Source organism: Macrotis lagotis, chromosome 5 (assembly GCF_037893015.1).
Source record: "Macrotis lagotis isolate mMagLag1 chromosome 5, bilby.v1.9.chrom.fasta, whole genome shotgun sequence".
NCBI classification, from domain to species: domain Eukaryota; kingdom Metazoa; phylum Chordata; class Mammalia; order Peramelemorphia; family Peramelidae; genus Macrotis; species Macrotis lagotis.
The window spans coordinates 178,200,182-178,227,784 of NC_133662.1; the positions used below are offsets into that span (position 1 = coordinate 178,200,182).

General features: G+C 36.8%; 1 protein-coding gene across 4 annotated transcripts in view; it reads right to left on the reverse strand.

The window, feature by feature from the left end:
* PRKN (parkin RBR E3 ubiquitin protein ligase) overlaps nt 1-27,603 on the reverse strand; it is a 2,033,074-nt gene that overhangs the window by 44,398 nt on the left and 1,961,073 nt on the right. For all 4 annotated transcript variants that reach the window (XM_074187997.1, XM_074187995.1, XM_074187996.1 and 1 more), the window contains one exon: nt 8,837-8,920. In XM_074187997.1, the coding sequence (XP_074044098.1) occupies nt 8,837-8,920 (84 nt within the window). The remainder of the gene's footprint in view (nt 1-8,836; nt 8,921-27,603) is intronic.

The window sequence follows — 27,603 nt, forward strand, 5'->3', positions numbered from 1 at the left end:
CCTAACTTGAAAAGATTTATGTCTTTGAACTACTGCCCCTCATCTATAAATTCCTAATGACATCATCTGCTTGCCTCCTCTCAGCTGAGTTGCTCTTTTTCCTTTGGGGGGGGGTCAGCCTGCTCTTAGAGAGCATAATCCCCCAAATTAACTCTTATGCCCAGCATCCTTCTTAAATATTTCCTGATGGCAGAGACTGCTGTTATTGCTGTTTATACTGCTACTACTAATGTCTCTCTCTCTCTCTCTCCCCCTATGCTAATCATAGCAATACCTAAATAAACTCTTTTTAGTTCCTAAATTCTTCTGGATCAGAGCTGGTCTTTTTAGTGAATAATTTCATATTTGATCAATCAATCAGCCACACATTTTCCCACAAGACTGCCACCACTACTACTACTACTACTGCTGCTGCTGCTATCACCACTACCACCATCACTACCACTACTACTACTACTACTACTACTACTACTACCTCCATACCCCTACCACCACTACCACCACTACTACCACTATTGCTACTGCTGCTTCTAGTACTTACTAGTAGTTATTATTATAATTCACATTTATATAACACATTTTAGTTTGTAAGGTACTTCTTCCAACTTATTTGTGTAGCTTGGTCTAATCTAATTTTAGGCAAACTGAATGACTCCTCTGTTTTCTTTAGACTTTCTTCCTTCTCCATGGCTCTGTTAGAAATAAACACCAAAACATCCTTTTCCCATAGTGGGACAACCTGAGTTCTAATAATGAAACTTGGCCTGGAGTGACAGAGTAATTATTTATTTCATTTTCTTCAGGAAATGGGTATTTCCCCTAGTGAGGAGCAACCTGAACAGCAAAGATGTCTAATCATTTGGAAAGTCTTTTCCCCTCTCTTAGAGCCAGGATAGGTCCTTGCCAGCAGCAGTATAATCTAAACGATATGTCTACCCCATACCACCCCTTAATATTTATTCCCCCTCTCTCATCATACAATGCATGTTATGTTAATGAACCTCAAATATCACAGAGCATGTGTAAGTTAATAGGCATGAAGCTTATTAAGCATGCATACTTGTGAAAGGTCAGAGACCCCCTGTTGACCTCTGTCTAGTTTGAGCCACTTTAGGCACAGGCTCTTCAAGATAGGCTTGATGAACTTCACTAGTTTTGTATTTGGCCCCAGGTCATTTTATTATCCCTTCCTTTTGCCTTTACATTCTTATATCAATTAGGCTTTTATCAATCACCCAGAGACCCCTGCATTTGTGATGTACTTGTTCTGATAATGATCTGTGGAAACCAAACCCACAGCATTCTCTCACACCTCTACCCATCCAATTTTTTCATATCTAAATAGATATCATTCAATTATGTCTCTCTTATCCTTCAAGGATCAGTCACTATCAGAAATCTACCTCAGTTCACTTTAAGTGTATTTCTTCCTGTTCAGATTTCCCTAATTATTTTGCTAGGTTTTCTTCTTTTCATACATTTCACCCTCCCTTATGGTATATTTATTTACATAACTTTGCTATCCTCTCCAATTTGATTACTTATACTAGTGTCATTTTACTCCTCCTCTAGAAAAGATACCAACCAATCTAGATGTTTGAGAGCAGGGCTTTTGGTGTACCTCTATTTATGCCCCCAGGACTGTGCATATAATGGGCATTTACTGAATGTTTCTCAAATGAATGGACTGTTAAAAACAATCATAATCCCTTTTAACTAATTGTATATTTGGGGATTAGTCTCAATTTACTTAATTGTTAAACTGAGAGAGGCACAACTTATCCTTAAGTTTGTTGGGGGAATGAATCTATTTTATTTGGTATTACAAGAGTAAGTGTTTACTTATTAGAAAAAAATCCCACAAGAGGGAATACATGCAGGGAATCAGACTGTGGGGATGAAAACTAACTGGCTAGAGTAAGTGTAACCACATGGAATTGGACTCCTATTAGTCTGTGATGGATTGATCTTCTGTCACTGAATTCCCAAACTCCTTGCACAGTTTCAACTTAAAGCTTGTCCAATTTTTTAAAACCCATTTTAAACCAATTTCTTTGTTTGCTTTTAAAAAAAAATTACAGCATTAATCACAAAGTGTATTAAGCTTTTGGTCAAATAGCCTAAGTGATGTGAAAAGCTGATTAGGTCCCAGGAGGAATGAGGCTTCCTTGACTGGGCTCTGTGATATCAAAGAACTGAAATACATCAGTGTTAAAAGGGAGTAGAGAGTAGTCATGGATATCTAAAAGAAAAAAATCCTTGTAAGAAGATAGAATTGAAAGGAAAAAAATATACTTATATTTATATATATATATATATATATAAGTATATGTATATAAGAGGGTTAATTAAAAGTGCTTTATTAATACGAGAAAGTTTCAGAACTGAAGGGGACATATGCAAGGCTCTGAGACCCAGGTGAGGTTCTGATGATTTATCTATTTGCCAGACTTCTATAGTATCTTTCCTCTAAAGGATTCACTTGAATGTGGATGTGCCCCCCCCCACACACACACATACACACAACTACAGAGGTGACTTAAAGGGAACATAAGACACACCAAATTCTTGTTCCTTTTACCAAATTGAATTGGGTCTTCTAAGGTTAAAATGAGTTTGATAAAACTGACTTCCAACTGTCTCATCCTCTATTCCCAGGGGCCACTATTAGTTGAAATATGGGTCCCTTGGGAAATTAACTTCATGGGTTCACTCTGAAAGGGAATGATGAAAAAAAAAGACAAATTATTCCCCTTTTCCTCCAGGAGACAGGTGACTAGACAAGGCTCTAGGATAGTTCAGATAGAATGAGAAGCTGACCCTCTGAGCTGTAGCCAGAAAAATGTAGTCAGAGAACATGTGGTTTCAGAAGGGCTTGGCTCCTCTGCAGTATCAAACTTCCTTTAACAGACTAACTCTGCTAAAATCACCTCTCCCTTTTCTAAACTCCTCTAGCAATACACTAAGGAAACTGTGCTGCTGACCTTATAGAAGCAATGTTTAAGTTTTTTCTTCATCCCCATAATATCAAAAGAAACAATGACAGTTTTATATCAGGATCAAATATGAAATTCTGTGTTTGGCTTTTAAAAGTCCTGCATGACTTGGTTTCTTTTTACCTTTCCAGGTTTCTTATACCCTACTTCAGGTCATGCATTCTGTGATCCAGGGACAATGGTCTCTAGGCTATTCCTCTAGCACAACCCAGAGTTTTCACTGGTTTTCCCCTTGAGTGGGATAAAGTTTTGAGATTTCTTCAGTAAAATATTACAGATTGAATCTGGTTAACTATGTGCCCCTCCTCCCTTGACAAAGCAAACTTCTGGGATATTGGTGAAGAGTCAACTGACTTCATTTTATCTGTTGATGTCCAGAGAATCATTCAATTCAGAGATAATCTGGTTTCGGTTTGAATTTTATGTTCTTTTCCCCTAGATTAATTTTTGCGTCTAGATTGTAAAACCACATTCCTCATTACGAGGGTGGGTCAGTGGGGGGTGGGAATTGAGTTAGGATAAATGTGACTCTTAGGCCTTTTGCTTTTGCCTCAATCTCTCTAATTGATAGTGGCCCATTTCTTGAGAAAGGAATAAAGCTTTCTCTTCATATCTTGAGAGATCTCCAAAATTTATTTAAGTGGCATTTGTCCCACACACTCTGGTCTCAGGAATGTTTTCCCTCCTCATATCCATCTATAGCTTCCCTAACTCCCTTTAAGTCTCAGCTAAAGTCCTACCTTCTGCAAGAAGCCTTTTCTAATACTCTTTGGTCTTTAGTGTCTTTCCTTATAGGGCAGGCAAGTGGAGAGTGTCAGCCTGAAGTCAAGAAGGTGCAATTTCCTGAGTTCAAATCCAGTCTAAGACACTTAAGCAACTGTGTGACTCTGGGCAAATCACTTAACCCTGTTTGTCTCAGTTGTCTCATCTATAAAATGAGCTGGAGAAGGTAATGGCAAACACTCCAGTATCTTTGCCAAGAAAACCCCAGATGGGGTCATGAAGAGTCAGATGTGACTGTGAACAGCAACAATAACCAACTGCTGTTACCTTCCTCAGTTTGTTCTGTTTAGATCTTATCTGTACATTATTGTATACATATTGTCTCCTTGATTAGATTGGGAGCTCTTATTTTTTTCTTAGTATCCTCACCACTTAACACAGCGTCTGACAATAAAAGGCAACTGACTGACTGATCAGACTTCATGTGGTTACATAAATCGGGACCACCATAAGTTGTAGAGCTTGAGGCATCAAACTTCTCAGGACTGAGGAATCCACAGACATCACCCATAGGTTTATAGGAAAGGGGTATATGTTTCAAAACAATATTAAACCAGATCATGTTTCTACCCCTGAGCAAAATCAAAATGAATACACATAGCTAAGAGAATGATAATTCAGTCTTACACCTCATGATTTCTTGTCAGCCAAGCTGATAGATTCTAAAATTCTGAAAAAAATGTGAGTTATGTTAAAATTAGATAAACACATATCCAAAATGGCCTTCTATAAGAGCAATTTCTTTATTCACAAGCAATTGCTAAAAGGATTCAAATACAAATTTTGGGGAGTCTCCATGACTACTTCTTTATGGAAAGTCAAAGAGTAACTACTAAGGCAGTAGTTTGGCCACTTTAAAGGCTGAATCCAAACACAGAAGAGTAATGAGTAATTTTAAATCCTTTAACATGCATACTTAGAATCATGAACTCATAAATGGAAGGGCCTGTGCAGATAGTCTAATAATTTAACCCTATCTTTGCAGAGGGGACTGAAGGGGGCTCTCAATAATAAATAGACTTGTTTGAAAACTAATAGGGAAGTTTCTTGACACCCCCGCCCCAGCAACCATGGCTAATGTGGAAATAATGTTTTGCATGATTTCATATACATAATGGTCAGAGTATTTCTTGCCTTCTCAATAGGTGAGAGTAGTAAAATAAGGGATGATGGAATTTGGAACTAAAAAAAAAGTTTTAGTAAAATAAAACAAATAAGGAGGTAGGAGGAAGGAAGCATTTATCTAGGGCCTCCCATGTGCCAAGCTCATGGTGTTTTATAAATATATCTTATGTAATTTACAGTACTTTATAGTAATTTGATCTTCAAGTAATAGATTTATTTGTAACTGTTAAAACACTGAATTATTAAAAATCTGTTCATAAGAAATTTTGATATGTCCTTATATTCTCATACAATTGAATATGAGATTGAAAGCAGATTCCTGTCTCTGTGAGTCTGTTCCCTATTTTAAAAAAATGTCCTTAATGTCACTATATTATTTTCCAATAACTGCCCTCAACTTTACCTCCTCCAAAAGAACTTTCCCCTGTCACACAAAAAATAAACCCCAAAACACTAAAAGAAGACAACTCAACCTGTCAGTCATGACTTAACAGTTTTTAAAAATTATTTTTTGAATTTTTAAAATTTTTTTTTAGGTTTTTTTTTTTGCAAGGCAAACGGGATTAAGTGGCTTGCCCAAGGCCACACAGCTAGGTAATTATTAAGTGTCTGAGATCAGATTTGAACCCAGGTACTCCTGACTCCAGGGCTGGTGCTTTATCCAATATGCCACCTAGCCACCCCCATGATTTAACAGTTTAGGTAACTTTTTGCTTCTAGCATCAAAAATAGGGGACAGTATTTCAGTATCTTCTTGTTGTTATCAAGGTTGAATGGTAGCAGGGTTGATCCAGGAACCCATTGATTTACTGGATGCCATTGAGCAGCCCCTACATTTTGGTTCTTGGTTGAGGTGAAAAAGCAATTCCTGATTAGTTTCCAGTGAATGGGGAGTTTCCATGAAGATGATTGGGCAGATTCTTGGGAAAGAACTTCTTTAATTTATTTAAAAAAAAACTTTGAAAACTCCTCCCCTTCTTTGAGGACTCACTTTTTTTTCTTCTGTGGATGTTTAGAAGATTGGGAAGTAGGGGCAATCTAGACTAGGGGCATGGAAATTCTCTTTTCTCTCTCCCTACTTCCCTCCTCCAGTAGCAATAATGGATTGGTGAGCTGAATCTGTGGCTACCAATCTTCTGCCATTTAGTTTTATTCCCAGAGAACAGAGTAGTGACTAGAGATTCTGAGGAATGGTGATTTCCAGCCTTACTGGCTGCCTCATGAGTGCAAGAGATACCTAGTTCTTGAATCAGCAACCTTCCTTTGGGAGGAGAACTCCCCTCACCATTAAGAGAATCTGGCAGCCCAGTTGGCCAGGAATGATAGATCTTAGAAGTAGCTCTGGCAGTGTAGAACTCAGGTGAACATGAAGTATCTGTGGAGCACTCCCACAGAGTTGTCTTTACCCTCCAAGGGGAGTATAATGAGTGCAATGGACAATTTGAGATGTTTTATGTTTTCTGTACTTAATTCATGCCAGTGAGCCTTTTGCATTCTAAGTATTTCCTGGGGAGCAAGAATCAAGGGTTTCCTTGATCATCACTGTTACATATTCTATTAATCTGAATTCTTAGTGTCTCTCACTGTTTTCTTTCATGGATAATATAAATGCGTCTCTTGGTTCTGCTTTTTCTCCCCCACTCCCTGTATTAGTTTGCAGGTCTTCCCAGGTCTCTCTTGATTTCTTTTATTTGTCATTTCTTACAGTGCAACTCTATTAGCTTCAGATTCCATGAAAGTTCTAAGCTCAATTAAAAGTGCACTACGATTTTGGGATCGACCTGTAAAAAGGGTATTATTCCCTTTGTCTTTACTCTCCTAGAAGTAAGCAAATGGTATGAACAATTGAAGCACCTTTTTTGAATGATTCCAAATCATTTCTTAGAATTCTCAGCCTTCTTTTTTTTAAAAAAAATTCTTTCTGCAGTCATTTAGGTGTCTTTTGATCTTTTGACGAGGTGAGGAGGAGGAGGAATTACTAATAACAAAAAGATTTTTCCCCCTTCTGTTTTTTTTTAAGATAACAAATGTTTTTCAGTAAAGGGCATTTAAGTATGCCCTTCATGAATGTGGCATGTTAGCTAGAAAATTTTGGCATAAATGTGATCCATTTGCCATGAAAAGCCTTTTGAAAACCACACAGCAGCACTTTGAAATTGCAGATGTTTTTGGAAGTCCTCAGTGATTTTTATACATCAAATACTGGAAGGGAACTTGAGAAATCAGAAGTTCACTGGACTTGTAATATTTAATTTCATAGAAAGCACAGGATGGGGCTCCTAGTAGTGAACTTTTTTGATCCTAACAATAGAAGTCTCATGCTTGTACATCGTTGTGTGAAAGTTGCTTCCTGGGGTGGTTAGGTGGTACAGTGGATAGAGTGCTGGCCCTAGAGTCAGGAGTCCCTGAGTTCAAATCCAACCTCAGATACTTAATAATTACCTAGCTCTGTGGCCTTGGGCAAGCCACTTAACCCCATTTGCCTTGCAAAAAAACAAAAGAAAAAGAAAGTTGCTTCCTGGGGCCTTAACTTTGCTCCAAGTATATAGTTAGTTTTCTTAATATGACCTTAATTTGGAAAATATTCTCTTCTTCCTATTTAGGTGAAGGGAGCTGTAGTTGTATGACTACAACCTTATCAACCTCTTCATTTTATTGATGAAAGCCAAGATAAGGTCCAAGAAAGGTTAAAAAACTTGCCTGAAGAGGTCACATTGCTAATAAATAACAGCAGAGCTAAGATTTAAACTCAAACCCACTGAGTCCAAATCTAAACCTTTTTTTCTTATATCAAGTCAGGTATGCCCGAGAAAAATATTTTGCCATAATTACAATTAATTAGGAAATGCAAATGTATTTTCAGTTCCATAAGTCTTGCTTTTTCATAATGAGTTTCAATCAACACTTTCATTATCTAAAGGTATTAATCAAGGTAAGAAGAAGACGTTTGTTTAATAAACCAATAAGATGAGAAGTATAAGCTTAGTGTAATTTATAAATTTCCTAAGTATCTAAGTATTCATCCTTTTTTTTTTAAAGGAGTTTCATTGTCATTCACAAGCATGAATAATTTTTGTCTTGGAGTCTAAGGAAAGGACTTTCTTATGGAACTGGAGTCAAGAGTTTAGATTAGTTTAAATGCAGTGGGTCTCAGACTAGTTCTTTCCTTCCCTGCCCCACCAATCCCTTCCCCTCTGCAGAACCATCTCCTAGTATCTAATATTTCCTTTTCCTCTGCCCCCCCCAAACAAAAGACCTTCTGTAGCTTGTATTATATCACTGTAGGTTGTCTTATATGACCAGAACACAAAACATCTGTCTTTGTTCTGCAGCTTCTCTTCCCAACACTGCAATGGGAAGGGATTCCTGAGAAGAACCATAGAGATGTAGAAGACCAGTACATGCCATTGATATTGTTTCAAGTTGTTCCTAAATATCATTAAACAACTGTTTTGGACTTGGTAGCTTCAATATCCTTGATGCCCTTCAAATGTCCTTCCCACCCTTATCAAGGCTTTTGAAGTCTGCTTGTGAAATATTGATTTAATAAATCACCATTCTGAGAACAGTAATCTAATCAACATTATCATTGCTAGAAACCACATGTCTGTCATTTGCTCACGACTCCAATCACCATCTCTGGGACTCTCAAAATGCTCCCCTCAGGCCACCAAGCCTAATTAAAATTTTTCTTTATTACAATGTAAGCCCTTTAAGGCAGGAGCTATGTTGCTCCTGTGTTTTCAGAGCTGAGAATTGTACTCTGAGTGCTGAGTATTTGACACGTATGTAAGTACCAAGTACTTAGTAACTACTTAAGGATCCAAATATTTAAGAGGTACTTAACATGAAGTGCTGAATACATACTAATTATTTAATAAATGCTTTTCATTTTCTTCATTCATTCAATCATTCATTCATTTATTCCATACCTGGGCTGTTGCTCCTGAGGCTTCAAAGAGGCTGCTGCATTCTCCTTCATGGTACTCTTCTTTACAATCACGACAGAAGACAAACTGAAATATAACACACACTTGTATTAGAGAGTTGCTTGGTGATGTCTTTGGTGATAAGAGTTATCAACTTAGTGACCCCTTGTGTTCATCACAGTGTGTACTCTTCTGATACTATTTTAGATACTAGATACTAGTATAACTCTCTAGATCCTATTTTAATCCAGATCTATTCTTTGCCAGTGGGACCCAGTGGAAAGTACTTTGACTCTGTTCTCAGAGGGTTCAACTTCCACCTTTGCCACCTACCTATCTCTGTGAACTTAAGCAAATCTCTTGGCCATCGTTTCCTCACCTACAAAATAGAAGATTCAATCTAGAATAAAACTTAGTTTTCTTCTTAGTTGTGGATCTATGATTCTAAAACCCTAAGCAAAACATAGCTATATTTTGTTGTTGTTCAGTCATTTTTCAGTCCTGTCTGACGCTTCATGATCCCATTTGGGGTTTTCTTGGCAAAGATACTAGAATTAGAGGCAGCTAGGTGGCGAAGTGGATAGAACACTGGCCCTGGAGTCAGGAGGACCTGAGTCCAAATGTGACCTCAGATACTTAATACTTAGCTGTGTGACCTTGGGGAAGTCACTTTTAACCTTATTGCTTTGCCAAAAAAAAAAAGCAAAGCTACTGGAATGGTTTGCCATTTCCTTCTCTAGCTCATTTGACAGATGAAGTGACAATGGCAAACAGGATTAAGTGACTTGCCTAGGCTCACACAGCTATTTAGCTGTGTCTAAGGGCAGATTTGAACTTTCTTCCTGATTCCCTGCCTGGTACTCTATTTCCTATACCACCTAGCTTCCCAGGTATATTGCTCTACTATTAAAAAAGAAAAATTAATCATTCAATGTGCCCAATTTAGCATTTTTTAGAGAAAGAGCATCAATATTTTGGATCATGGGATTTAGATTGGCAAGGGAGATGATCTAGATCAAATCCTACTTCTACCACTTTTTTTTTTAAAACAGAAGATGAAATAGACCCAGATCATTTTAGTTACTGACCTAATATTATACAGTTTATTACCAGCAGACTGTTTACTAACTAGGTCCTCTGGCTTAAAAATATGTGCTCTTGACATTTGATTAACTTCTTTGATTTCCCTCTGAAAAGTGAGTATCCCTATAGTGAAGCAACTGTGGACACATAGAAATGTTTAACCCTTTTGTATTGGAAACAAATCTTATAATTTTTCCCTGTGCTGCGACAATGTTTCAACTCTGTATTGGCCTTTAGAAACCTGCTCCGGGTATCCCTATTTCTGGACTTGGTGGATGGTCATGTCTGACCTTGGTCACGGCCTTAGGACAGTAGCATGCCTAATACCAATAGATGCCAAGCATGCTCAGTGGGCAATAAGCACTAGGAATGGGCAGTGGAGAATATCTTATGTCAGACATTAATTAAGCCACTCTTTAAGGACTGCCCCTGTGGCACCCTGCAGTGGAAAACCACAACTACAACAGCTGTTAAAACACTCCTCAAGTACTGCCCTGCTCCTTCCATCACAGAAAATGAAAACTGAAGGAATCATCACTTCCTCATCACTCTCTTTTTATCATATGACTTGGCTAGGCAGTTGTTGCCAGATTTCTTTTCCCCTTCCTTTCTCTAGGTTGGACCCATATGGTCCCAGCTCCATGATGCTGGATCCATGTTGATCTAAGCCCAGTCACTGTCTCCTAGCTATTTCATTTCTCTTTCTCTTTTTTCCATTTTTTAACATGACTTAATCTTCTTAATCTATTCTCCTTCAGCTGTTTCTTTTTCCTTACCTCAGAACCTGATTAGAAACTCTTACTACTTATTAGAAACCTTCTTTATTTTGTTAAAGAACTTGATCTCCACTTAACTATTCTCCCTCATTAGGGATCAGTGGTTTTCTGCCTTCACTTTAGCCTCTTCTTTCCCTCAAATTCTGCTAATCAGCCTGTCCTTTAAGTTTCTTTTTCCCCTTTAGTTGAGGGTAGTACTGAAAATATCTGGCTGCTTCGCCAAAGAACCCAGCTTGTGAACTTTTATAGTAACTTTTAAGTCTTTTGTACAACCTGTGAATTACAATCTAAGCCTTTCTTATCTCACTGAGTCAAAGAGTGTGGTGATTTTATCACCCAAACAAACCATGGGGCTTTGGAAACAAGAGAATTAAATAAACTAATAAAGTAAATTAATAAAGAAGTAAAATAATAATGTACCTTCCAATGTGCTTTTATTTATCTTTGGGGGGGGGTGGTTGGTTGGTTTTTGCAAGACAATTGGGTTGAGTGACTTGCCCAAGGCCACACAGCTAAGTAAATATTAAGTGTCTTAAGATAACATTTGAACTCAAGTCTTTCTGACTCCAGGGTCAGTACTTTTTCCACCAGGTTACCTGGTGGAAAACATGCTGCCCCACACTATGCTTTTATAAACAGTACACAAGTTGATGTATAGAATGATATTATTGCTAGGTGATTATTGCCACTTTTAGAGGAGAAACTGGGGCTTACAGATGTCAAATGACAGGTACAGGTGGCCCAGGGGATAGAGCATTAGGTTTAGAGTGAGGAAGACTCATCCATCTTCATGAGTTTAAATCTGATCTCAGAGACTTACAAGCTGTATGACCCTGGGAAAATCACTTAATTCTTTTTCCCTCAGTTTTCTCATCTGTAAAGTAAGCTGGAGAAGAAAATGGCAAATCACTCCAGTATCTTTGCCAAGAAAATCCCAAATGAGATCATGAATAGTTGGACATGATTAAAAACAACTAAACAACAACAAGGCTAGGCAAAGTGGTAGCGATGGGTCTAGAATCTAGGTCTACTGATTCCTAGTTTTTCCATTACACCCTGCTTAGGTTATGATTTATTCAGGCATTTATGGATTCCAAAGGAGTGAAAAGGAACAAATATCTTTTACTTCTTATTTTTATTGTATTTTTTTGGAGGCAATCTTTATTAAGTGGCTTCCTCAGCAAATATCTGTGGTCATATTTGAATTCTTTCTTACTTTTAAAATGAAGACTGTAATTTGATCAGTCTGGGATTCGAGTCCCTTTACCAATGAAGACTGGCGCCTGCTATAATTTGTTTTAAAGTTTCCTGAAACTTGTGCCTTGCTCAAGGTCACCCAGGCAAGAGATATTAGTGACTGAATTTAAACCCATCTTCCTGATTCCAGGAACAGCTTTCTAGTTAACATGCTATATTGTCTCTTGACAAGGTCAAACATAAATAAATGGAAAATAAGCAAAGACTGAGAGGTCATTTGATCAAAGTTTTACAGAGAGTGGCAGAGCTGGGATTATTATCAGAAGGAATCCATCTGGAAAAGATATTCATAAGGGGGAATATAGACTTCTGTTGGAGGAATTAGGAAGTGGAGTACTTTATCAGCTGGATATTGAGGCATGACAAGGAAAAGAACTGGAAATGTGATTTATTATTTTTGATAGTATTTTATTCTTTCCATTTGTCAAAGTCAATTTTTGATGTTCATTTAAAAAAATTGAGTTGCAAATTTTCTTCCTTCCTTTCTCCCTTGTTTCATCCTTAGGATGCTAAGCAATTTGAAATGTAGGTTGTATATATGCAATCATGTAAAACACTAGAAATATGATTTAGCTATCTCCCAGCCATTCCCTCTTGGTGAAAGCTATCATTTGATCCATCTGGTCCCTTCATATTAACTGGAAGCTACAATAAAGTTCATGGACATACTCAGTAACTGAGGGAGAGAGAAGGAAATAGAGATAGGGACATTGGGTCTTTGTTCCCATTATACTCAGTAGCATGTATAGCCCTTTAACATTGTGGATTTGACTAAGCTATAATTGCTGCTGAAATCATCCTTGAAATAAATACACAATCCTAACAACAAGTGAACATAAGGAATTCACAGAAACACAAGAAAACTTGTATGACATAATGTGTGGTGATGACAATAAAGTAAATGAAAAGAACATTTAAAGAAGTCAACTTGGAGTAACTATAATGACCAACACTGGTTTATGGGACCAGGTAATAAAACATCCTTCTATCTCCTCAGAGAAATGGGAAATGAGAGTCCAAAAGATTTGTCTGTCCCTGCAAGACAAGGTCACCATGTTGTTTGTCTTAGATGAAGTGATTTTGTTAAGAGTTCAATACTGGGAAATGGCGGCGGGGGAGGAGTTCTTTCTGGAAATGACCATGATATTAAGAGGCATCTTTAAAATTTCTTTAAAAAAACAATTTGAAAACAAACAAAAAAGAAATCAAATATAAACATATAACTAGCTTGTTCATCTGTGGAAAAAAGTTAACATATAAACAAGTATGCTTGGATTATTTTTCCTCCTACCACACAATAATAATAATAATAATTATAACTATGATACTAGTTATTTTAAAAACTAGCATTTATAAAATATCTTCTATGAGTCAGTAGTGCTTTACAAATATTATTTCTATTCAATAAAGTTTTATTAGGATCTACTATGTTCAAGGAACTGTACTAAGTTCTGGAAATACAAAAAGAGGCAAAAGATAGTTCTGGAGTTTACAATCCTATGGGACCCTCCCAACAATGGACATGAGCACATTTTCTCACTTCCCCAAATTACAGACTCTAGGAGTTGGAATTGATCTTAGATTTCATCTAGTCCAATTGGTACCAGAATAAAAATCCTTTCTATATAGCATACCTGAAAGTAGTCATAAAACTTTTGCTTAGAGACTCCCTGAGGAACTCATTATTCCACTCATGGATAGTTTTAATTGTTAGGAAGTTTCCCCTTAAATCAAGCCCAAATTTTCCTTTCTGCAACTCCAAGCATCCTTCCTTGTTTTTTTCCTCTAGAGCCAAGTGGAGTAAATGTAACCCTTCCATGTGAGAGGGCCTTTAAATACTCAGACAATTAGGATTTGCTTTGTGGAAGACATGCCTTCTCTAGTTCAACCATCTGCATTGTCTTTAACTGATCCCTACCTAGGAATGATCTCAGTACCCAGATACTCTCCAGTATATCAGTGTTCTTCCTAAAAAGCAGCGGCTAGAACTGAACACACTGATCTACATGTGGTGACCCTTAGTTTCTCAATTCTTAAAATCAAATTCGAAAATCCATCCAGTCTCTCTGTCCACTAAGCCCAAAGCAGAGAGATAAGATCTTATTCTGAAGGTAAATGTCACAACCCCTTTAGCAGCCATAGAAAATCAATGAGGAGTAGGAGAAAGGGCAGAAGACTCCAAGACAGACTGGGGCTCTCCGGCTGTGTGACCTTGGGCAATTCAATTAACCTCTCTGGCTTCTGTTTCCTCATTTATAAAAGAAAAGAAATGTACTAAATAATTCCTGTCTGGAATGGATTCTTTTCTCCCTTTACCACTTATAATCCCTCAAGGTTTAGCTCACATCTTTGGTAAACTATTCCTGGATGGTTTAGTAGGGGATGCTTTCTCTTTTCTCAGATCAGCACATCTTGTACATGATGTAGAGCACTCATGAAGAATAGAAGTTCCCTGAAGATGCAGTCTTTTTACTTTGTTTTGTGTCTATAGCCTAAGGACTTAGTATAGAACTTGTATTCAGCTACCATTTAATTAATGATTAATGGATGGAATTGAATCAAATAATCAGCAAGCCTTTATTAATAATAATTATTTATTAATATTATTATTTTCCAGTTATGCTAAACATGGGAAATTCAAAGGCAAAAATCCAATTGTACTTGATCTCAAGGAATTTACATTCTAATAGGAAGACGATATTACTATGCATATTTGTTTAAATAGCACACACAAAATGACTACAAGGTAGTTTGGAAATAGAGTGTGATAGCAGAGGGTGGCAGGGGGTATGGATCAGGGAAGGATTCATATTGACATTTGTGTCTTTGAACTCTAATATTCTACGATCATTTTATGAATGGAAAATATTTATAGAGAAGTGTCCTTAACTGTAAAATGGAGACAACAGCATCTATCTCAGAGGGCTACAGTGAAGATCAGTTAGATAGGCAATCCACAATCATTTATCAAGTAATTACAGATGGCATAGTGAGTAAGAGGCCTGGACTTGGAATCAGGAAGAGTTGAGTTCAAATCCAGCCTCATAGACTTAATAATGATAGCTAGTCTTTATGTAGCACCTACATAAAGGCAAACAGAGGTTAAGTGATTTGCTCAGTCATAAAGCTAGTAAATATCTGAGGCTGGCTTTGAACTTAGGTCTTCCTGATTCTTGGTCCAGCACTCTATCCATTGTTCTACTTGGATGCCCAAAGTCCAGTAGGTCATGTGACCTTAAGCAAGTCACTTAATCTATTTGCCTTAGTTTCCTCATTTGAAAAATAAGGATAATAATAATAAAATTTTCACTCCAGGGTGTCTAGGAGAGGAAGGTAAAGGACAATTTCAAAGACTGGAAAAGTCGAGATGTTTGCAGATTGAGAAAAAGGATCTTAGACTTGGCAATTAAGAAAATACTGACAACTTTGGAGAAAGCTGTTTCAAGTTGAATGATGAGCCTGGAAGCCGGAATGTAGAGTTTTTAGAATCAAATGAAAGGAGAGGGCATAGAGACACTCAGTACAAATGATTAAAAAAACATTTAGCTGAGAAGGGGAGGAAGGATAAACAAAACAATAACAAGCAGTTATGGTTAGACTAAAGTGAGTTGGTTTTTTTGAAAGGAAGGGGAAGACCTGGATGTGTTTGTAGGCAATATGGAAAACAGCCAATAGCTAGGGAGAGAATGAAGATGAATGAAAGAGTGGGGATAATACAATCTGCTGGAAAAAGATGAAGAGAGAATGGGATCAAGAGTGTATGGAGAGGGGTTGGCTTTAGCAAAGAGAAAGGTCACCTCTTCATCAGAGACTGGAGCAAAGAAGGGATAGGAGGGGAAAATATCTGAGTGATGCAAAATGAAGAAGAGGAGAATAGATGTAGCTCTAGGTGAATAGCTTTAATTTTTTTCATGATACCAAAGTGGTGAGGTCTTCAGTTGAGGATGAAGGGGGATTATGCTGTAGGAGGGGTAAGGAGAAATGAAAATATTTGGAATAGCTGTTGTGAAGAATAGGGGAGTGAACTTGTTAGAGAGCAGTAGAATGATTGCTTTGCTACAAAATGGACTAAGTAAAAGATGCATGTTATTCTCTCCTTTTCTCCTTTTCTCTCTTCCAATATATAACATTTTAAAAAGTTCTAAAAATGTATTTGATTTTGTTTGTTTGTTTGTTTTTTATTTGTACAGACCTGAAACCTAGTGAGGACATTTTCTCTATTAATACGATTGTTCTACATTTTATAGTCTTGGAAATTTTCTTGGGGGGCACTGAAAGGTTAAGTAATTTGTCCCATGTTACAAAGGATGAGACTTAAAAATGGGACAAATGAGCCCTTTCCCTGCCTGTGATAGAAATATTAGTCATTATTATCATTATTGCCCCAAATTGTCATTCCTTTTGACATTTAATGGAATAAATTATATTTTGCCATATCTGGAGTGGGAGGGAGGTTTTAGTGTGTGAAGTTACATGGGTTGGGGGAAGTTGCTAGTTGGTGCATTATAAGGACAAGACAGACAGACAGACAGACACACACACACACACACACACACACACACATGCATACACACACACCACTACCAGGACAATGTAGTCATTTTCTGCCATAGGCATTCTGACCTTCTGCAAAAAAGGGCAAGCTGAGTTCTAGGTAAGTACCTCTGAGGCATTCTAAGTGCCAGGTTTAAAGATAATGTGTGAGTTTCTGCAAAGCCTTCATCAGGTTTTCACATACCATCATCTTTTTAATGAATGTGGACGGTATATTTCAAATCACTGAGAATAACTCCATAGATGATTTCACACTGCTGCTTTCGATGGAAGCAAGTCTGATCTGTTGATATGACAGAGAAAACTCTTCACATCTTATTAGCTAGTGGATGAGATATAAAATCAGTTTCATGGTAGAAGAACACTCTGGAGGTTGATCAGTTTGTCAGAATAAATAGGCCTTCCCTGACACAAATACATTAAATTTCCTTTTGCACCGGTATTATGGAGAATGGACTATAAGGAAATAATAGAAAAAGATGAGCCATAGCAAAATTAAAGCCATAGTGCTTAATCAGTTCTTGTTTATTCTTACTCTCATTTATCCATCCATCTTTCTACCTGTTGATTGATTGATTGATTCATCTGATCTACATAGCTAAAACTTCAATAGTCAACTATAGCAACTCTGCAGTTAATTCATTTTAATGGCTTAATATTAAACTGTTTGTTATTTTATTTCCTTCAAAAATTATCTATTTCAACTCAGATTACAAACTGAGTTAATTCATTTAGTGTACATTTTAAAATTGAAGATTTCTAAGTTGTTTTATGAATATAACAAATGTTAATCATTTCCTTCACTTATGATTATACAAAGGTGAGGGTTTTATGACTTGACCAAGTGATTACTAATTTTCAAGCTGTGTTCATATTTCATGGGCAGCTAGGTAGCACAGTGGATAGAGCACTGGACTTAGAATCAGGAAGACTTATCTTCATGAGTTCAAATCTGGCCTCGTACACCTACTAAGGTCACTTGACAAGTCACTTAACCCTGTTTGCTTCAATTTTCTCATCTGTAAAATATTCTGGAGTAGGAAATGGCAAACCACTTCAATATCTTTGCCAAGAGAGCCCCAAAATGGGTCATGGAGAGGTAGAAACAGTGTAAGAATAACAACATTCATATTTTATTATTAATATCTCTTGTGAGTCTGCTTTTAGGGCTAATGAAAATCTTAAATTAGTTAAACTAAAGCAACATAATGATATAAATGCTATATACTAAATCCATATTTCACATTTCCTCATGTTTTAGGATAAGATATCAAAAATTTCTGTGTAAGAAACTTTTTTTTCTCATAACTGCAGATATACAATAGTTGTAAACATCAGTTATGCATTACTCTAATTGTAAATAGACCTCAATGGAAGTTGATCCCATCAACAGACTGGTCCCATTGTGCATGGGTTCAAGCTTTAATTTATGTCCTTAAACAGAAAAAAATTTTTAATGAATTTAGCAACTCGGGCCATATTTTAAGTTGTATTATAAAAAGTAATCTTTTATAAATGGAGAAGTGGAAGGGACATCTAATCCAATTTCCCTATTTTGCTGAAACTGAAAATCTACGACATGCCCAAAGTTATCTGAGTAGTAAACAACAAAGGCAGGATCTGAACCTGGGTCCTTTGATGCTAAAGCCTATTTTCTTTCTATCACCCTTAAGTTAGCCCCTGTGTACTGGAGATGTTTATCATTATGTGAAAATGTTGAATGAGTCCTTGCTAGGAAATTGAAACATGATGTTCTTACTTTTTTGCTTGTATCCAAGGCAGAAAGGAATATTGACACTTAATTCTTGTTTACATACACAACCATAGTACTAGTGTCATGTCAGAGAATAAATGCAAACTATTCATATTATGTGTGCAACCAGAATAAGTGACCTTGAATAAAGTAAGGCTTGAAAACTACTTGTATTCACAAGTGAGCTTTGCTTTGTGCCACCTAAAATTTCATCAGTCTGTTCTCGTAACTAAATATAATCTATTTAGTAAGTGACTAACACTTTACTTTTTAATTAAAATTTTCTTATTGTGAAATTAATAAACACCAACAATTGGTCAAATACAGACAAATAGAGTTCTAGAGTCTTCAAAATCGGTTTTCTTTATTATAATTATTATGTGACTTGTAATTCTGGTTCTGCTCACTTCACTCTGCATTAGTTCATACAAGTCTTCTGAGGGACCTGCCATCTATGACAACTTCAAACTGCTTTAAATAAGTGACCACATTTGGTAAATAACCAACCTGAAATAGGTATTTTACAAACAACTAAGAAACAGACCCATAACTTACTCAAGTCATATGGCTAGCAAACAACCAGAATTATGATGGGAACCCAGGTATTCTGACACATAGGTCAGTAATCTTTCTGCTATATTGTACTGTGATTCCTTGGTTCATTTAATGTTGTCCAAAAAGGCATTTCTTTTTTAAATGAATAAAGTCTTTATTAGGCACACACTATGGGCAAAGGACTGTGTTAAGTGTGGAGGATGCAAATAAAAAAAGACAGTCCTTGCTCTCAAGGAACTTGCATTCTAATGGAGAGACAAGACATGTGAGGGGAGGCGTGTCAGATGGAAAGGTTCTGAAATCCTTAGGGTGCAGTGATAAAGCAGATGGTAATGCTTCATCTTCAATGTTATTTCCACTGATGAAATCATTTCAATTTATGTTAAATCATTTTACTCTTGGCAGCTCAGTAATCAATTCAATTGTTGATCCAAAGCCATTTCTGTCACTCAGTGTAAATTCAGTAAACATTGGGCTTTACCAATAGAGAATTGACATTCAGTGGCAAAACAGTGTAAACTATAGGCTAAGATGGTGCTATAGGACACACAGGAAAAATGAGCCATTTCTCACCTCCTTTTCACTGATGTAATTTTCAGGAATCTATTGTGAAAAAAAGTGATGATTGCTTGTGTATGGCTTAAATATTCCCACAAGATATTTATAAACATTCATATGGTCATGCAGACTGACATTCTCATAAACACATGTTCTCTTGTGTTCTTTTGTGGGGCCTTAGTTTATATTTTTGTTTAATTAGCATCTGTCTGATTCCCCAAAATAATGTGTAGCAAATCCAAATGGAATTCAAAGAAAAATGGAATGGCATTCTATCTTGGGAAGTGTGAAAAGAAATCAATTGCTTCTAATGTGATGTGAAGAATCAGATAATCACTGATTAAAATAAGTAAGAAACCAAACAGAATCAAGAAGTTATATCTCTAAAAATGAAGTTTTTGAACCTTAGCAGTAAATCATGAGATAAGAGAGTTGAAGGTAGCTGGAAAGTACCCTAGAAACAATTTAATGCAACATATTTTATTTACAGATGAGAAAAATAACATGACTTGCCCAAGGGTACTGAAGTAGTAAATAGTTTGAGCTAGGATTAGAATTCTGTCTCTTAGTTCAAATGTTAGGTCTAATCTACAAATCGTAGGTTGGTCTATGTCTATGAGGAAAGTGGAATGCCTTTGTACTGGTGTTTTCTTCATCATAGTACATATATTATGAAAAAAATTTCATTAGGTTTCATCTATTTTTCACTTAAGGAGATTTGAAAAATATGTTAAAAGAACAGGATCAAATAACATCTTAGGACCCCTAAGAATGATCATGGGAAACATTAGAAGAAGGATATATACTTTTATAGATACTTTTATAGTGCTTTGGGATAAAAGGCAATATTTTGTGTCAAACACAGAGCTTTCCAGAAGATGGCAGCAATGATATATGAAATTCATCCCCAATATATTAAAAATAGCTAAAGCTCAATATGGGCAATAGCATCTCATATATTCAAGATTAGTTCTGACATTGCAGTCCCACAGAAATGAAATGGTATTCTAATTCACTGAAACAAATCTTGAAAAGTAGAGAGAGTGAGGTTCATATTTCAAGTATACAACATCTGCTTTGGACTTCTTCAATACACTGCATACTAACATATGAGGGAAATCTGTGAATCAGTTAAGATAAATGGGAGTCATAGAAAGATGAACACTCCTATCAAGTCTATTTTGCTTGTTAAGGAAGGTACAATAAAACCTAGAACCCCATAGTTAAGGCCATTAAAGTTTTCTTTTTAGTTTTGTCCTGAAAACTGCCTTCCTTTTTCTTGGATATGAGTTTTCCATCCAATTTCTGAGTCTGATTTCTTTCTACCCATGGAAGAACTTCCCAGGGAAAATGAACTAACTTGCATTTAGGAAACTCCCTTTTTGCTTTTCATTCTATTAAATGTATTTAACATTTAAGGTTCTTTAGAAATAAAAATTGCTTACTTTATGGATGAACTTATTAAATCTCTCTCTATATATATCAAATAACATTTTCTTCAAGGTCAGTGATCCTCTATCAAATGAGATAATATTGGTAAAGTGCTGGCACAGAGTTGGCACTTAATGAATGACTGTTCTTTTCCTCTCTTCACTCCCATATCCCTCTTAGATGATAAATTTCCATGGAGCAAAAACCATTCAGTTTGCTTTGGACAATACACACTCTGAGAAAGAAGGAGCTTTGGGGTTGGAATGCAGACCAAGGCATACTATTTTCAATTTAAAAATTTTGTTTTAAGCTTTTTTTTCCCCTTCTTTTGCACTGTTTTTTTCTTTTTACAATATGACTAATATGGAAATATATTTAACATAGTTATACATGTTTAACCTATACCAGATTACTCACTGTAAAGAGGAGAGGGAAGGGAAGGAAGGAAGGGAGAAAAATGTGGAACTCAAAACTTTACAGAAAAATGAATGTTGAAAACTATCTTTACATATAGTTGGAAAAATAAATAAATTTAAAAAATTAAAGAAGAGAAAATAATTTCCACACTGAGAAAAGGTTAATAAATACTTTCAATTATGCTGATTGGGGTAGTGGTTGGGTGGCAACCACCAGTCTATAAGACTCTTGCCAAAGTTATTTTCTTTAATCTTAGCGTAAGCTTTAAAATTTTAGTTTTACTTCTAAATGTTCATGTGTTTTAAAAGAATATTAAATGAGCTTTCAATCAAGCATTTCATTTTCACCAAAAAAGTCAAAAAGAAACTGTGTTATATCTGGCTATTCTCTCCTATGATCTACCCTCTCCTCCATCACCCACATTGCCCCTCCCCCTTTCCCCCTTCTCTCCTATTTACTCTAGATGTCTATACCCTATTGAGTATGTATGCTGTTTCCTCTCTATCCATTTCTGATGAAAATGAAGGTTCCCTCATTCCCCCTTGCCTTCCCCCCTTCCATATCATTGCAAAAGTTCATTGCAAAAAAAATCTTTTATATGAAATATCTTATCCTATTCCACCTCTCCTTTCTCTTGTACATTTTCCTTTTAGTCATTGACTCCATTTTTTACAGTATATTATATCTTCAAATTCAGCTCTCTCCTGTGCTTCATCTATAAAAGCTCCATCTACCTGCTCTAATAAATGAGAAGGTTCATATAATTATTATCATTATCATTTTGCTATGCAGTAATACATGCAGTTCATCATAATGAGGGACATAAGTCCCTCATAATTTACCCTTCTCCTCCACTCTCTATGCTTCACCTGAGTCCTGTACTTGAAGGTCAAACTCTGGTCATTTCAACAGGAACATTTGCAATTCCCCTGTTTCATGGAAAGTCTATCTTTTCCCCTGAAAGAGTATGTTCATTTTTGCTGGGTAGTTGATTCTTGGTTGCATTCCAAGCTTGTTTGCCTTCCAGGATATTATATTCCAAGCACTAGGAGCCCTTAATGTAGTTGCTGCTAAGTCCTGTGTGATCCTGACTGCAGCTCCACGATATTTGAATTGTGTCTTTCTGGCTGCTTGTAATATTTTCTCTTTGACTTGGGAGTTCTAGAATTTGGCTATAATATTCCTGGGGGTTGTTTTTTTTAATCTCTTTTTTAGGAGAGATTGGTGGATTCTCTCATTTTCTATTTTTGCCCTCTGCTTCTAGGATATCTAGGCAATTTTCCTGTAGGATTTCTTTAAAAATGAGGTCAAGGCTCTTTTCCTGATCATGACTTTCAGGTATCCCAATAATTTTTAAATTATCTTTTCTGAATCTATTTTCCAGATCAGTTGTTTTTTTTTCAATGAGATGTTTCACATTTTCTTCTAATTTTTCATTCTTTTGGTGTTTAAGTATTATGTCTTGACTTCTCGTAAAGTCATCAGTTTCCTTTAGCTTCATTCTACATCTGAAGGATTTGTTTTCCTCAGAGAACTTTCTTATCTCCTTTTCCATCTGGCCAATTCTGCTTTTTAAAGCATTCTTCTCCTCAATAACTTTTTGAACTGTTTTATCCATTTGACCTAAATTGGTTTTTAACATGCTATTTTCTTCAGCATTTTTTGGATCTCCTTGACTAAGCTGCTGACTTTGTTTTCATGTTTTTCCTGCATCTCTCTCATTTCTTTTGCCAATTTTTTCTTCTATCTCCCTTACTTGATTTTTAAAATCTTTTTTGAGCTCTGTCCTAGCCTGAGTCCAACTTCTATTTTTCTTGGAGTCTTTAGATGCAGAAGCTTGTACTTCCTCATCTTCAGATTGAATATTTTGATCCTCTTTGGGATTATAGACAAAGTCTTTGTCAATGGTCAGGTTCTCCCCCCCTCCCACCCCGGTTTATTCATTTCCCCAGCCTTTGCCAGGTTTTGGGTGCTTCCTGAACTTTTGAGTTTTATTGGGACACCCCCACAAGGACCTCAGAGTGTAAGGCTCTGACTGCTCTCCTGGTCTGTGAATGACTACAAGTGCACCCCTCTGACACAGGGCTGGGGGGGGTCCCTGTTCTATGGGGGGCATAGACTGCAATCAGCATTTGCATGTGGTCAGAGTCCTAGAGTCCTGTTCTGGGGACAGAGGACAGACCTTGGAAGTCTCCCTCCATTCCCTTACCTTTGGTGGGCTGAGCACTCAGGGCGCAGCTGTCTAGAGGCTCCTATTTTCCAGCTCTATGGGCCTGCTTCCATTTCCTGGATCTGGACTGGCTGTACTGAGTGCTGTGACCATGCTCTGGGCCTGGGCTTTGCACTTGTTCTGGCAGAGGTCTCCCTGCTGATCTTCCAAGTTGTGCTTAGTTGTCCCTGGGGTGTAGGTTAGGAAGCTGCTTCTGTTGCCAGGAGCCACAGCTCCCAGGCACCCTGGGGCTGTTCCCAGGAGCTGAAGTTTCTTCATTCTGGCAGGCCGCCCCTCTAACCCCATGGAACGGAGTTTTTCCACTATTTTCCAGGTTACCCTGGGCTGGAGAATTGCATCACTGGATCTTTCTGTGGGTTCTGTCTCTTGAAAATTTAGTTAGAGTCATAATTTTAAGATTTTTGAAATATTTTGGAGAGAACACCTAGGAGAGGCTATTTACCTACTGCCATCTTCTGGAGGATGAATTTAAAGGGAGCATTAGACTTGAGGTAGGCAGGTAATGGAATAACAGAAAGGACAATTAAGGATTTGAATTTAAAAAAATCAGTCCTTGAGAGTTGGAATTGTTTATGTTTTGTCTTAGAATACTCAGTATCTGACACAGTGGTAGGCACATTCTGAATAAATGCTTGGTAGTTTATTAATCAGGGAGGTGGTGATGGAGAGCCAGATACAAGAGAAATTTTGGTGGTAGAAATGAAGGGACTTTATAGTTGGTTGGATGTGTGAAATGAGAGTAAAGAGTTAAAGATGACTCTTTGTGACCCTCTTTGGGGTTTTCTTGGCAAAGATCCCAGAGTGGTTTGAAATTTCCAGGTCATTTAACAGATAAGAAAACTGAGCTTAAAAGGGTTAAGTGACTTGTTTTTTACACAACTAGTAAGTGTCTGAGCCCAGATTTGAACTCACAAAGATGAGACTTCCCAACTCTTGGCGGAGCACTCTATCCATTGCTCCACCTAGCTGCCCATATATCTTTGCCAAATCTCAGAATTAAAAGGGACTTCAGAAAACAAGCAGACCAGCCTACATCTGAGGCATTCCCTCCAAAACCTTCCCAGCAAGTGATTATCAAGCCTTCAGCTGAAAGACTTTTGGTGATAGGGAATCAAAGTCTTTCCAAACATGTCTAAGTCCATTCCACTTTTGACCAACTCTGATTTTTAGTAATTTAGTGAAAATTGGTCTCTCTATAATGACCCATTTTTTCCTATTTCTCACTGATTCCTTTTTTTCCACATGAAAGACTTCAAGATATTTAAACACTATTAGCACTTTTCTCCACTCACCCTCAAATATTTTGTTCAGGATAACCATTGCTATTATCTTGAACTCATACTTCCTTCCTGTCTGATCTTAGGCAGGTCACAACCTCCCAGAGATTCAAGTTTCTCCCTTGTAAAATGAGGGTGCCTGATTAAAATGACTTTTAAGGTCCTCCTTAAGTTCTAGAGCTGTGATTCTGAGATTCTCATACGAGCTTTTCTAATCATACTGGTAGCTTTCTTTTGGGTATGTTCTATTTGGCTAGATGGGGCATAGTAAAAAGGGATTATTGATCATCACTTCTGAACATTATGGATTTATTTATTCATCCTAGAAGCTCATGCATTTCTTTTTTGGGGTGGCATCACATTAAGACCACTATTAACTGTTTATGAACTTCCCTAGATCTGAATTATTGCCAGAAATTACTTTAAAATTCTATATTTGTTCAGCTTAATTTTTTGAAGCCCAGAATTGAATTTTACATTTATTCCCTGTTAAATTTCTTCTTGGCCCATAAATTTCACCTGGGGAGATATTTTAAAACTTTGACCTTCATCATCTAATGTATTGGTCCCATCTAGGTAAAAAAGATATAGCAGCCAATTGGAAGTCAGAGAATGGAGCTCAAGAGAGAAATTAGACTAGAATAATGTGCTATTTGTTGGGAATCTCTAGAGTGCAGAAAACCAAAGTTGACACTGTGTACTAAATATTAGCACAGGAACTCAGTCAGAAAAGATTAGGGGACTGATGGCACATCTGACTTATAGATGTGATACTTTCCCTATGCCAAAATCCTACAAAGTCAAATACATATTTGTTAAAAAGTTACAATGTGCCAGATGTGAGAATTCAAAGAAAGGCACAAGATAGCCCCTGCCCTCAATAAACTCACAATATAATCAGAAAAAGCAATATATCAAAACAAACCATAAAGAAGTGGAATACAGAGAGAGGAGGAAACCCAGTATAGAACATGATGATGTCCAGAATAGAATAGTTAGGTGAGAAATGAAAAGATGGTTGCTTTGATATTATTCTTTAAATAAAGGGTTTGGGAGGCACGTTTTTTTTTTTTTTAGGATTTTGCAAGGCAAAGGGGGTTAAGTGGCTTGCCCAAGGCCACACAGCTAGGTAATTATTAAGTGTCTGAGCCCGGATTTGAACCCAGATACTCCTGACTCCAGTGCTTTATTCACTGCGCCACTTAGCCACCCCTAGGGAGGAACTTTCTGATGGTGCATCTTCACCCTCTCCAATCAGAGGACAAAGGGTACTGAGGAAGTATCAGTTTCAGAATTTATGTGATCCTGTTGGATGATGAGTTTCTGACAGTCATGATAAAGTCAAGGAGAATATTCTGATGGGAAATGATGATCCTTTTTTACCCCTTCCTTTACTCTCACTTTTTTTATGAAACAATTGCTGGAATTGGCATTCCTTTTCTCAACTAACCCTGAGTACCCACATATTCTTTTTTTTTCTCTTTCTCTGAACTTAGGTAACATTAGAAAAGTTTAGGAAAGTAAGTTTAGGTAGGGGAGTTTTATAATTCCTTAATTACATGGATCCCATTGGTTTTAAGTTATCTAAACAAATGATTGAACCAGTCTTTTCATGCTGAATTCTTTGCTAAGAAATCTTGCAAGGCCAAGTCATTTTTGATTTTAAACCTTCACTGGCCAAATCTTTCTCTTGCATTCTATTCCTTCTAGAAATGGTCACAGAGTATCACATTCAATACCACAGTCAAATACCATCATTAATTACTGTACACATTCAAATATTGCCATTAATTAGTGAACAGATTTGAATGTGGCCATTCATTAGTGGAAAGTGCAACATATGTCTTCTATGATTTTTTACTAGCCTCTAATCTGCATGACCCTCTCATTTACAATCTGCAGCAAGGCACTCAACTCTGGGAAAGATTATTACATTATGTCAGTAAAAATGTGGAACCTAAACCAGATGCTAGTTGAAGCCCAATTTGTCCCCGATGCATGTGGACATCTTTATGCTGTTTAAAAGAGCAGGGCATATGGGAGAGACAGAGGAAAAGCTTCTATTCAACACATGGGCACAGAATCACTATCTATGCAGTCTAGCATACTTTGTAAATCCAGAGTATACAGACTGGAAGGGGATGCTGATCTGAGCCATGTCGGGGGCTGCTTAGGTAGCAGTGATATGAAATTTCTTCCCCGGAAGTTATAGTTTGAAGTGAGAATCATAAATGTATAAACAATCAACCAAATTAAGAAATATTTATATGCCGCTACTAAGTTTCTTTTTGGAGGCACATAGTTTACAATATTAGTGAACCAAGTGTAGGCAAAGGTAGAACACTATTTATCTCTAAGTGTGTTTGTTAAAGGTATGTATGGGAAATGTTGGGGAAATAAGTTAACCTGGGGGGAAAGCGTTCTATAGAGGAAAGGGATTTTAAATTTTTAAATAATTGGATGATCCAACTTAAGCAATAATAATTAAAAAAAATAATAAAAATATTGCTGTTAACCAAGAATGAGTTTTCAAATTTGGGGGTTTGGTCTTGTCCTGTTTATTTTTTTAAAATCAGTAACTTGTTATAATCATCTTGTTTTTCAAATCTTCAGATGACACAAAGTTGAGGGGGCTTCCTAACAAACTGGTCATACAATTCAGGATTCAGGAAGTTCCTAGTAGGTTGGAATGAGGACTTAACACTTTTACAATACAAAATTCTTATCATGGAGCCAGGTTGGTCTGAAGGACAAATGCCTTATATAATCCTTTATAAAAAGATATTTGAGTCATGGTTCACATCACTCCTTCGTCATCTTCTTGCCAACTGCCTTCTATTCAGTCTAGAGATCATTCCCTAAAGACTTAACCCTTGTGG